The 12,871-nt window shown below is 58.8% G+C and overlaps 1 protein-coding gene across 1 annotated transcript in view; it reads right to left on the reverse strand.

The window, feature by feature from the left end:
• MYRF (myelin regulatory factor) overlaps positions 1-12,871 on the reverse strand; it is a 40,815-nt gene that overhangs the window by 21,924 nt on the left and 6,020 nt on the right. Inside the window, exons 4-5 of the mRNA XM_042781523.1 lie at positions 1,861-1,948; positions 1,412-1,675 (exon numbers count right to left, since the gene is read on the reverse strand). Of these exons, the coding sequence (XP_042637457.1) occupies positions 1,412-1,675; positions 1,861-1,948 (352 nt within the window). The remainder of the gene's footprint in view (positions 1-1,411; positions 1,676-1,860; positions 1,949-12,871) is intronic.

Here is a 12,871-nt window from a genome sequence, read left to right on the forward strand (position 1 = left end):
GCCTCAGGTATGCCCTTAGAATCCAGCTGCGAGAAGCTGCGGAATGCTCCTCAAAGGCCAGTCTTGGGGTACCTGCGGAGCTGGCTCCTGGGGCCAGGTGATAAGCTCACATAGACCCCAGGTGCAGCAGTGAACACTCGGTAGACACTCACTGGGCAGGTACTCACTACCTACCAATTCTCTGCCCTCCGTCCCTCAGGGTTGGTGCGTTAGGGGCCTGTGGTCTCCCAGACTCAACCAGACAGTCTACCTTCTGCAGCTCTGACACCCCCAGCTCAGTGTCCACTGTGCCCCCTCGAAGGTAGGAAGCTCAGGGGATACTACGGACAGTATACCAGTGGCCACTGTCCACCCAGTTGCTATCAAGGCAATTCAAACTCATGGCAGCCCCGTGGGGTAGAGTAGAAGTGCCCCGTAGGGTTTTCTAGGCTGTAATCTTTATAAGAATAGATCGCCAGACCACTCTTCTGCAGTACCACAGGGTAGGCTCGAACCACCAACTTTTGGTTAGTAGCTGAGTGCAAACCATTTGCCCCACCCAGACGTCTTTCCTCTGTGCTTATTCTCTCTTCGTTTCCACCATAACCTGGAGGAGCAGTCATTAGGAGCTCATGCAGCTGGCTGGGAAACGGGGCACTGGAGATAGGAGCCAGGCCATCCGGACAATGCTTATGCCCCTAGGACTTGAGAGATGGCCCCCTTCCTCCTACCTCTGGCTGGGGAACCTCTCTGTAGAGTCCCAGTAGAGCCCATGTTCCCTGCTTCCCCCATGACCACGTGCCCCGGGGCTGCCCTGCAGTCTAGTGGGTGCCGAGGACTGCCGGTCAAAGCCAGGCCCAGGCGCAGCCTGTAGGTCAAGCCCCAGCTGTGGAGCCCTGGGAGAGATGAGAGGAAGAGAGGCCTGGGAGGTTGAGTCCTGGGAGGTTTCTGGCTCTACGAGGCTTGGGCGAGGGAAATTTAGGGTACCACCTCTGAGCCGCCGGCCAACGCCCCCATCCCGTGACCACAGTAAGCATCAGCTAAATGTGTCATCTCCGTGGGGTGATGCTATGATGGTGTTATGTGCCTCTGCGTGTGTGTGCACGCGTGCAAGTGTTCCCACGAGTGTAAACAGTCCAGCCTCATCCCCTCCCATCCTCTCTCCACACAGCTCAGATTTTTCTAATACTTAAAGTCAACTCTCATCAGTCCCCCTCTCAGAACCCCCCATGGCTCCCCACTGCCTTACCATAAAGCCCACGAGTCCTTCCTCACCCAGCAATAGTCCCACCCCACCCTGACCTACCCACAGGGCATCCCACCACCCTTGACCTTCACAGCACAGCTTAGACCCATGGCCACTGGCCCCTCCTCATGAGCCATGGCCAAAGCCCAGGCCCTGACTTCCCCTGGGCCCCTGCATCCTACTCACCCTGGGGCATAAGAAGTCTTGGGCTCTGCCTTGATGGGGGGTCCGGGGCCCCCCAGGAAGGGCTTAGGAGCAGCGCCCATGCCATTGTTGTTGTTGCAGTTGAGAGGGGCCCCGTAGCTCGGGGGTGGGAGGGGGCCATGGCGCCCTGGGGAGGGTCCACCCCCAGGGGGGCTCAGGTGGTGCACCCCACTGGAGCCGGGGATCGCTGGCTGCCCGTGGGGGTAGGAGGCAGCACTGGCAGGAGCAGGGATGTCAGGGAAACAGCTGCGGAGAAAAGAGGACACTCAGGCTCAGTCAGGGCCCCCCTCCCCAGGGACACTGCTCCCCCTCCTGCAGGGCCCCGTGGGAAGGATTGGATGGGGAACAGCTTTCAGGGCAGGAGCCAGGCCAGACCTCCCAGGTGAAGCTGGAGACAGGGGCCCGGGGCCCAGGCTGACACGGGGACTCACAGGTCAGAGGCATCCTCCTTGCTGATGTACTCCTCCAGGATGCTGGTGTCAATGTTGGAGGGCTCCAGGGCCCCGTTGATGTCATGGCCTGCGACGCAGGGGCAGGTATGAGCCGGGGGGCGGCATCCGGCCGTCCTGAGCAAGCCTGACCCTCCATCGCTGCCCAGCCTGGGCCGGCAGAACACATGCCCCCAGCTCCTCCCCACATGTATCCACTGAGGGAGGGCGGGCCCTTCAAGGCTCACCCCTGACACCCCTCCAGGAAGCACCACGATGCATTCCCCAGTCCACATGGCCACCTAAGTCTCCAAGGAGGAGGGGTCCAGAGCACAGATCTAAGGCAAACAGGCTACCCCCTGCCCCTCCACTGACTACTTGTGTCACACGACAGGTCACTTCCTCTCATCTGTCAAGTGGGGTGATCATTTCCCTGTCATATGGGATACGGAGGCAACAAGGCCTTGACTGAGTCCAGTGCCCAGTGGGTGCCGGCCACCCTGGCTGCCTCAGCCCCAGCACAGCGTGTCCCGCCCTGTCCTCCAGCAGCCAGCTGCAGACGGCCCAGCTGGGGCACGCGGGAGCACGAGGCTGGCCTGGAAGGACCACACATCCTGGGGCCCATGGGCTGGGGGAGCTCCTGCACCCCAAGCCCGTGCTGTGGAGAGGAAAGTGCGGGCAGAATAGAATCAGGAGTGCCAGGGTATGCCAATTACCCCCTGGGGGGCACCCAGTGACCAGAGGAGGGGGCAGGGGACCAGAGAGCCAGAGAGGTACAGGCCCGTCCAGGTCACACCGCAGAGTGATGGCGGCCTGGCCCGCCCTCTCCTGGGCCCTCCCCACTGGCCCTGGCCCAGGGTTCTGAGGAGAAGGGGAGGCGCTGGCCTTTCCCCTCCCGGGGTCACCTTGCGGGGGGAGCCAGAGGGTGGGGTGATAAGGGGGCTGACGTGGGAGATGCGTCAGCCCTGATAATGGAGACCGACCCCACCCACGGCTGACCCGGGCGGGCGGAGCCTCTGGCCAGCCCCACTGAGGCAGGAGGAATCCCTCCTACCTACAGGCCTCTGGCGCCCTGAGTCTGGGGTCTGCCTATTGTGACCCCCCTCTGGTAAGTATTTGGAACAGGGCTCAGATAGGCCCATATCCAAATCCTGGCTCAGCCTCTCCCTGTGGTGTGACCTTGGGTAGGTCACGACCTTCTCTGAGCCTCAGTTTCTTCGTCAGTAAAATGGGGACGTGAAAGAACTAAGAGCTCCCTGGGCTGCTGTGAGGAGGCAATGAGACAAGGAAGCTGAGTGCCAGTGTGCCCCGGGTGCTGAGCGCCCAGAGCCCTGGGGTCCCCAGGAGCCCCCGGCCCAGGCCCCTCCTGGGCCCCAGCCGGCATCTCAAGAATGCTGAGCCCCGCTTAGGTGATTAACGAGCAGCTAAGCCCTCCTCGGAGTCACGCGCTGCCCGGGACAGGAAGGGCCCTCCTGCTGACCCCCACCCGCCGCTCACCCACCAAGCACCGCCAGTGGCTGTACATGGCCCTGTGTGGCCAGGACATGCCTAGGTTCCAGGACACCCATGGGTGCTGAGGCAAGCAGGCCTGGACCAAGTCGAGCACCCAGGGGGTGCCGGCCACCCTGGCTGCCTCAGCCCCAGCACAGCGTGTCCTGCCCTGTCCTCCAGCAGCCAGCTGCAGACGGCCCAGCTGGGGCACACGGGAGCACGAGGCTGGCCTGGAAGGACCACACATCCTGGGGCCCATGGGCTGGGGGAGCTCTCGCATCCCAGGCCCACGCTGGGGAGGGGAAGGGTGGGGGCAGAATCAGGAGTGCCCCACCCCATCCTCCCTGGTGGTTGTTGTTGTTTGCCATCGAGTCGGCCCCAACTCATAGTGACCCCTCCTTGGGTTTCCGAGGCAGTATCACTACGGAAGTAGGATTGCCCAACCTTCCTTCCGAGGAGTGGCTGGTGGGTTTGAACCGCCAGCCTTCTGGTGAGCAGTCAAGTGCCTTAGGCACTATGCTACCAGAGCTGTCTCCTGGTAACCACCAAAAAAAAAAAAAAAAAAGAGGTGCCGTAAGGAGGTCTGGTGGCGTAGTGCCTAAGGCTTTTGACTGCTAACCAGAAGGCTGGCAGTTCAAACCTGCCAGCCACTCCGAGGGAGGAAGACTGGGCAGTAGTCTACTTCCGTAAAGATCTACCACCTCGGAAACCCAATGGGAATCGACTCTACGGCAATGAGTTTGTTGTTTTGTTTGAGAGTAGACTCCAACTCCCCACACCCCCACGTGGGTCAGAATAGAACCGTCTTCAATGGCTTATTTTCCAGAAGTGATCACCAAGCCTACTTCCGAGCCCCTGGAGGACTCAAACCGCCAACCTTTCAGTTACCAGCCGAGCGCAATAACTCTGTGCACCTCCCAGGGACTCCAGTTCCTGTGTATTGAGCACCTACTGTGTGTCAGGCGCTTGAGTCAAGCCCGTTAATAAATCACAGGTGCCTACTGTGCTCCAGGCAAGCCCCTCAAGTGCAGTTTGTTCCTTGTTCCTCCCAGTCCATCACGGTGACAATAGTGACAGAGATAGTGGCGAGGATGGTAGCCCTACCAGCACTTCCCAGCCCACATTATGGTATGGAATACCACAATGGTGACAACAGTGATGGCGACGGTGGTGGTGACGGGCTCACACTGAGCATCTACCACACCCCACCACTAGTCAAAGGGCTTTACATGTTTCATGCCGTCCACTGCTCAGAGAAGTCAAATCTCTTGCCCAAGACACACAGCAAAGAGGACTCACACCCAGGCCTGTGCCTTCCGGGCCGTCCTGTGCTGGCCTGCCTGCTGGGTTGAGGGGCTCCTGTGAGAGGGAGCACAGGGCGGAGGTTCTTAAAGCATCTCCCCCACCCTGGCTACTGAAACCACAGGTTTCTGAGCCTGAACTTGGAATTTACAGTGAGTGATCGGCTGCCACAGTCATAGCATTTCTATTTATAACAGGCCCAGGCCCAGCCCCTCCTTCCTGCCTTCTCCTTCCCTGGCCAGGGGCACTCCTATCACCCCTAACCCTCCTGCCTACCTCCCCCAGGATGGGGGGCCTCAAGCAGAGGCATCCTGGGAGACCCTAACAAGAGCCAGATGTGGCTGGGGGGAGGAGGGACCCTCCCGTGCCAGGGGCCGGGTGGACGAGAGGGAGGAGGACGCCACTGGAACAGGGTGGGGGTGGACCAGCAGGTTGGGGAGAAGGTGGGGGGCTCAAGGGGCCTCGTGAGGAACACTGAGCCCACACCCTCTCCTTCACCCCAACCCCCTGGCACCCTCCTCCTCGTCTCCCCACACTGGCAGCTGCAGGGTCAGTCTCCAGGCAGGAGTCTTTATAGCTTGCTCCATGACCCCACTGGGGATTTCTAACCAAACATTCTGGTAGGAGACCATTGGGGTAGGGCTTGCCAGAACCTGGGGATTCCTGAAGCTAGGGCAGTAAACCAGGCTTGGGGGGGGGTGGTCCGCCCTCCTACATTGTTTCCATATAGCCCTGGAATATGGTCCTGTCCTAACGGGTGGCACCTAGCAGGTAGGAAGCTAAATGTGGGGTACACGCTTGCCTGCTTTTGACCTCACGACCTCCCTGGGTCACACCATAGGCACACCAAGGTCCCATATCAGAAAGTGACACACGAGGGCACAGACCAGCAACCCTGCCTTCCCCTCCTCAAACCCTTTCATGACATCCCATAGCTTGGGATAAACCCAGAGCCCTCCAGAAGTTCAAGGCTGCTGCCAGCACCCCCCAGCCTCCTCTCCTGCCCCAGTCTCCCTGCCTGGAACTCTCCACGGTCCAGTCCCCCGTCTCCTCTCCATCTGGGGACAAACAGCCCCTCCACATCCTTTGTACATGCTGTTCCCTCTGCTGGAGAAAGCCCTCACCTCTCCACCGTCTGGTTGATTTCCATTTACCACTTAGGTTTCAGCTTAATGTAAATTCCCCCAAGAGAGAGCATGCCCGATGTTGCAGGGTCCCCCTTCCGCTCTCCCGTCAGGCCAAGCACAGATCTCACAGGGGTGTGGCGTGTGTCCCCCCACCCACACAGCGACCACAGTTCCCCAAGTGCCACCCTATCCCCAGCCCCATACTCCACACTTTGTGTTTCTCGTATTTAGTTATAACTCTAGCGGGTAGGGGGCTTCTCTTTCTGTTTGATGGAGGAGGAAGCTGAGCTCAGAAAGACAAAGCACCCTGCCCACAGCCTACAGGTGCAGAGCTGGTCCTCTCCGCCTCTCCGGGGATAAGCATCTCAGCCCCAACCAAACCAGCTGCTGTCAAGTGGCTCCTGACCATGGTGACCCCACGTGGGTCAGCGTAGAACTGTGCTCCATAGGGTTTTCAGGGGCTGCTTTTTCCAGAAGCAAATCACCAGCCCTTTCTTCCAAGGCGCTTCTGGGTGGATTTGAAGCCCCAACCTTTTGGTCAGCAGCTGAGCACCACGGACTCAGTAAGCAGACAGCAGGCCTTCAATGAATGTTTGTGGAATAACTAAGAAAAGTGGCAGATGGGGACTGGAACCAGGATTGCCTGGACCTGGGGACCTCTGTCAGGTCACCAGGTCACGCTGTGGAGGTCAATGGCCACACTAGGGCCTCCTCCAGGCCCCGCCCCCAGCCTGCTGAGCTATGCATCCAGCTGCTCCTCATTAATTAGGCTCTTTATTACCTGCCTATAACAGGAGCCAGACACTGCCCTTTCCCTGGGTGGGATGTGGGGTCTGGCCTGTGGGAAGGAAGCCCCTCTCCTTCTCTCCCCTCCTACTTTGAAGGCCACCCAGCTGGGCAGGAGAGGAGTCCAGGGGACCCAGGCCAGGTGCAGATGAGGGCAGGCAGGGACCCAGGTGGCCCCTCCACCCTAGACCCCTCCCCTCCACCCCTCCTCATGCTCATGCCCCACCCCCACCCCCCATCCACCACCAGCTGTGGTCACTGGCTGAGTCTCGGCCATTGTCCCAGGGGGGACGGGGGAGGGTGGGGACATGGCACAGTGGGAGGCTTGTGCCCTGCCCACCCCCTCCCCCCGCCCCGTCAATGGGGCACTTGTCAATTCATGCCCCAAACATGGCGGAAATCCCGTCGGCCACGTGGCCATGGGCAGGGCCTGGGGATGCTGGCCAGACCTGGTTGAGCTGAACCCTGGGGCTGACGGTGCCCCTGAGGACCCCAGCTGCCCCAAACGTCTGTCCTAAAGGTCTGAGTCGAAGGGACACCCCAGCCCCAGGCAGAAGCTGGAGGCCAGAGTAGGACTGGTCGGAGGACCATCCACCTTGGCACCCCCACAATGCCCCAAGAGGTCCCTGGGTTCTGGCTACTAGTGCAGGCCCCTGCTTTCTTGCTATGCAGCCCTCCAGCATTGACCTGACCTTCCTGAGCCTCAATGTCCTTCCCTATCAACTGAAGCAGGAATCCCACTTCATGGAGCCTCTGACTAGATCGTGGGCAAGCTCTGGAGTCCAGGAGGCCACTCTGTCTCCGTGTCTCTGGGAGCTGCCATCTTCGTTCCTGCCTCCACGCCTTTGACCAGACTGTACCCTCCACCTCAAACCTCTCTGCCTCATTGCATGCCTGCTCTAGAGGGTCTCCGAGGGGGCCTCCACCCCCTCTAGAGGGCGGAGGCACCGCAAGCACCATGCTGTTCAAGCGCACGCACGCGCAGTACTGTACAGCCTGCAGGCCTTGGCGCCAGCCACCCCGCAAGCAGGCAAGCCTTCTGTGAACTGCTTAACTGGGCCACCAGGCGGCCCCTCCTCAGTCACCCCTGTCACAGGAGGACCCCCCCCCCCGTGCTTTCAGCATTTCTTCCCATGTTGACTGAGCTAATTAACGTGCTCTGAGCTCACTCACACCAGGGCAGGGCACAGCGGAGCTGTTACCTCCTTTGGTTCGGCTTTTCTATCTTTATTAACATGATCGACACATTTGCCAACTGTCCCTGCTTCAGGCTTCGACTGGTGCTCAGAGCTTTCTCACTCGAAATGCCTTCAGGTCAGACACTTGCTCTGCAAGCAACGCTGTGCTTCGCAGCACATCCTCGGCTGGTCTGAGGCCAGCAGCCCCATCTAACAAGAACATGGGTCTGCAGTCACAGCCATCAGGCCCTGAAATCTAAGCCACAGTTGTCCTTGATCCCTGCCCTCTTCCTGCTAAAAACACAGAGAGCCGTGGCCTGCAGAGAACCCTCACCTCTAGGGGGCCCAAAGCCACCCTCAGGCTGATGGCTAAGGAGGCCTGGGGGGGCAACGGTTAAGGGTTCAGCCACTAACCAAAAGGTCAGCTGTTTGAACCCACCAGCAGTTCCATAGGAGAAAAGACTTGGCAACATGTGTCCGTAAAGATTACGACCTTGGAAACCCAGTGGGGCAGTTCTACTCTGTCTTTCCCATGGGGCCACTATGAATTGGAACCCACTCAACGGTGCAACAGGCTTACGCTTACACCCTCTCATGGTCCTCACACAGCCAACATCTGGGCCTCAGACCAACACAAGGCTGACCTGACAAGCCCAAGACCCTCCAAGCCAAGCCAACTGGAATTTCCCCCAGCAGCTGCAACCTGTTCTTTGGGTGGGGCTCCCTGCCCGGACTCCACAGGGCCCAGAATTAGCTCCCATCTGGTGACTTGGACCTGGCCTATTCAGGAGGCTGCCTCACTGTTGCCTCCCACAGGGACCAGGGAAGACAGGCTAGAGAGGGCTGCCCCCCACATATTTGGAGCAGGGACCTTGCACTTTGGGTTGGGGAGCAGGTCTCCACAAGGGTTACCTGCCCTTCCATTTCAGGCATCAGCATGTGCACACACTAGCATACTCCACTCCAGTACGCACGTGTGCACACAGGGCACACCCCACACACATGTATCACTGACGACATGTGATCACGCACCAGCACACCCTCCATCTGGCACACACTAATACACAGTATGACCCACCTGTACACACACACGTGTGCACACACCTGCATGTTCCACAGGTGTTAGCTCATTCATTCAACAACCACTTATTGAGCACTTACTATGGGTCAGGCACAGGACTAGACTTGGAAATACAGCAGCAAACAGACAAAAACCCACCCAAGTGGAACTGGTATTCTAGGGGTAGTCAGATGACAAGGCCCTACAAAAAAAAAAACAAAAACAAACCACTGCTGTCAAGTTGATTCTGACTCATAGCAACCCTAAAAAACAGGGTAGAACTTCCCCACAGGGTTTCCAAGGCTGCAAATCTTTATGGAAGCAGACTGCCTCGTCTTTCTCCCATGAAGTAGCTGGTGAGTTTGAACTGCTGACCTTTTGGCTAGCAGCTGAACACTTAACCACTATGCCACTAGGACTCTTGATGGCAAGATAAGTCTGTAAAATCCACAGCACTTTAGAAGGTGGCAAATGCTCTGGAAAAAAATAAAGCAGGGGGATGGTAAGGGGTGCCAGGAATTGGGGGTGCATTTACATAGGACTGTCAGAGAAGGCTTCACCAAGCAAGCAACACTTGACATTTGAGCACAGGTAGGCAGGAGGGCCACGTGGAGATCTGGGGCCAGTGTTCCAGGCAGTGGGGACAGCCAGTGCAAAGGCCCTGTGGCAGGATCATGCCATGCGCGGTCACCTCTCCCTACACTCCAGAACACCAGACACTTGTGTACATGAAAGCTCACCAACCCTACAGCAGGCCCGGCCACACACACCTCCCAAAGGGTGCAGCTTCACACCAATGGATTAGGGCCAACCCCCAGGATGAGCTTCCTCCTCCTCTTCCTCCCTCCAGCCCCTCACCCTCCCATCTCCTCCTTTTCCCTCCATCCCCCTGGCCTCTGCCTCCCAGAGGTTTGCCCCCAGCCTTTAACTTGACAAGGCAGGTGGGTAGGAGTCTCATATGTCCAAGAGTACTGAGCCCCTGTCCAGGCTCAGCACAGGAAACTGAGATGATGAAGAGGGGGTGCAGAAGGCCCGAAACCAGAGGGGAGACGGACGCTATGTCTCCACACCCCGGTGGCTAGAGGGCTCTGGGTCAGCTGGAGGGGGCACTTCCCTCCCTGCGGCAGCCTGGAGGAGGGAGATAGGAGGACAGGATGTCCTACACCCCTATCCATTAATCCAGCCAGTGGGGGCTCTGGACCTAACTGCCTCCCCAACCAGGGGCTTAACGCTCTGGGGGTCTCGCTACTCACATCACACAATCTTGACCACCTGAGTGAGGACACTGAGGCCTAGAGGGGTCAGGGGCTGGACTGAAGTCACCTTCACTGGTCACTAGAGGCAGGTCAGAACCCTCAGCAGGCAACAACGAGAGGACCCCTCCTCTGGCCCCCCTGAGGCTGGCACCCAACTAGGACTGGCTGCAGGTCAGGACACCCAGGAGTCCGTCTTAGCTCGTCTCCTTCCTCTCCCTCCTCAGCAGCCCCTTCTTGGAAGTGAGAAGCCACCACCTGTCCTGCCAGGACTCTGGGAGACAACATATGCAAAGAGCTCTTGCCTGGGCGTGGCAAGAAAAGACAAAGAACAAAGAACGGAGATCCCCCTTTCTCCAACTTCCCTTCCCCCCAAGTTCTGCTCCATCTCCGTCTTGGGGTGTGGAGTTGTAGGGCGGGCCCAGCTGGGTACAGCAGGAGCCAGGCCTGTGATGGTGCAGCCCTTGCAAACAGAACAAGACCAATGGCTTCCCCTTATCCCTAGAATAAAGATCCCAGGAGCTCTGGTAGCATAGTGACCAAGGCACTTGACTGCTAACCAGAAGGCTGGCGGTTCAAACCCACCAGCCACTCCTCGGAAGGAAGATGGGGCAATCTACTTCTGTACTGATACTGCCTCGGAAACCCAAGGAGGGGTCGCTATGAGTTGGGTCCGACTTGATGGCACATAACAACAACAACAACATCCCTAGAATAATGGGCTCAGAGAGGGTGGGGGGCTTTCTTGAGACACAGCACTGGCCGCAGAGCCCTAACCCAAGTTTGGAGGCACCTTAAAGTGGGGAACACAAAGTCTGTCATATGTGTGGAACGGGGCTGTCAAAGCCCCAGGGAAAACGATTGTGATGGGGGCTCCCATTGATGGGGTAGGTGCTGATGGCAGCCCCCATCTTATCCAGTCCCCTCAGAAACCCTGAGGGCTGGGCACCATCATTACAACTGTATTGCCACTGTGCAGATGGGAAAATGGAGGCACGAAGAGGGGCAGTGACATGCCCCAGAGGGCAGTGGGCAAGCAGAAGAGGGACTAGCAGACCCCAGGCGGCCCTCGCCAGCGAGCGCCGACAACCCTGATCCGACTCAGGGCTACACCTGGGGCAGCAGGGACCGGAGACCTGGTGGTGGAGAGACGACGGGTCTCCCACTCATCCCAGCACCCCAGGCTGGGAGAGAAACTGAGACCAGAGGAGGGCACTAGGCCTAGCCAGGGCCGACGCTGCAGGAGGCAGAGACGGCAAAGGAGGACTGGTCTGGGTGGGGCGGGGCCACCCCCAGTTAATGATTTAGTTAATCATTTCTGTTCCTGGTTCCTTATCGGGGGAGGGCAAAGTCCAAGGAACACAGCCAATCAGCAGCCCCGCTGAACTGTTACCCAGCAGCCTCTGCTGCCAGGGCCCTCCAGCCTGTAACCCCTTGGGAGTTGGGGAAATGGGGGCCAGCTCCCCAGGGGGAGACAATTCTGCCCAGAGTGGCCTGTCTTTCCCTGCAACAGTCGCCATGGCTATGTCTGAAACCCCAAAGGGATGCTCTGTCTAGCACCCCCCCCCCAGAAGAGAAGAAGCCCCGAGGTCATGGGGTTGGTATCAGCCTGATCCTATAGCCCGTCAGCCCTCCCTAGAGAGTCCGCTTCCTGGGGTGCCCCCACCCCACCCCTGTTCACACATCCACTGCTGATTCCACTGACCCTGAGAACACTTCCTGGGTCCCCCCCCACAGCCTACAGGGGGTGTTGGGGGTACAGGGATGAGTCAGACCCCCCACTGCCTTGTCACTCCTGCCTGTGCTCAGGACGTGGGGAGGGAAAGGTGTGATAAGTTCGCTGGGTGGGGCCCGGGACAGGAGTCCTGGGGTGGGGGAGTCTGGGCAGACCCAGGGGCCCCTCACCTCCCAGGGGGTCAGTGGTCTAGAAGTCTGCACCAGCCTCTTCCTCCACTTACTCGCCGGGGTCCCCACAGACAGGCCACACCGCACACAGTGGAATCCCACTGCATACCCAGCTCCAAGGTGGGGATCCTCTCACCAAGTCATCAGACAGTCTCTTCTGGGGCCCTCTTGTGCCCTCTAGATGGTGCTGATCCCAGACAGGTAGGCCCCCCATCCCTTGCCTCACAGGCTCTTCTGCAGGGGCCTGGGTGATGGCTATGGAGGACTATGGGTGAGCCCTTGCTCTTGGAGCCTCAGTCTTGGCCCCTGGAAAATGGGTCCAGTTCCACGTCCCTCACCTCACTCATCCCAGAGCTCGGGGGCATGGGGAGAGTGGCTTTCAAACCAGGTTCCTGGTGCTCTGGGGCTGTGGGGGCCCAGCCCCCCTTTGTCCACTGTATGTGTCCTATCTCGAGGCCATGAGTTTGTCTTTGGTGAGTCTGGTGGCTTAAAAAAGTCACACTGGAAGGGTTTGTTCTGGTTCAACTCCTTACCTATCCTAAACAACAAAACAAAACAAAACATGCTGCTGTTGGGTCAGATCCGACTCATAGTGACCCCTCCTTGGGTTTCCGAGGTGGTATCACTACAGAAGTAGATTGCCCAGCCTTCCTTCTGAGGAGTGGCTGGTGGGTTTGAACCGCCAGCCTTCTGGTTAGCCGTCAAGTGCCTTAGGCACTATGCCACCAGAGCACCCTTACCTACCCTAGGAAGGAAAAGGAGGCTGGTGAAGGGCAGTCCCCAGCCTAGCAACTCATCAGGCCAGGGAAAAACCGGAAGCCAGGCCTCCCACCCAGTGGGGCTCTGGACACTGGGGGAAGTCCCCCAACCTCTCAGTGGCCTTCCCAGCGCCTACTGGAAGCAAGTTCCCAC

This window comes from Orycteropus afer, unplaced genomic scaffold (assembly GCF_000298275.1).
Source record: "Orycteropus afer afer isolate SDZICR_OR568_19922 unplaced genomic scaffold, OryAfe1.0 scaffold00130, whole genome shotgun sequence".
Taxonomy (NCBI): Eukaryota; Metazoa; Chordata; class Mammalia; order Tubulidentata; family Orycteropodidae; genus Orycteropus; species Orycteropus afer.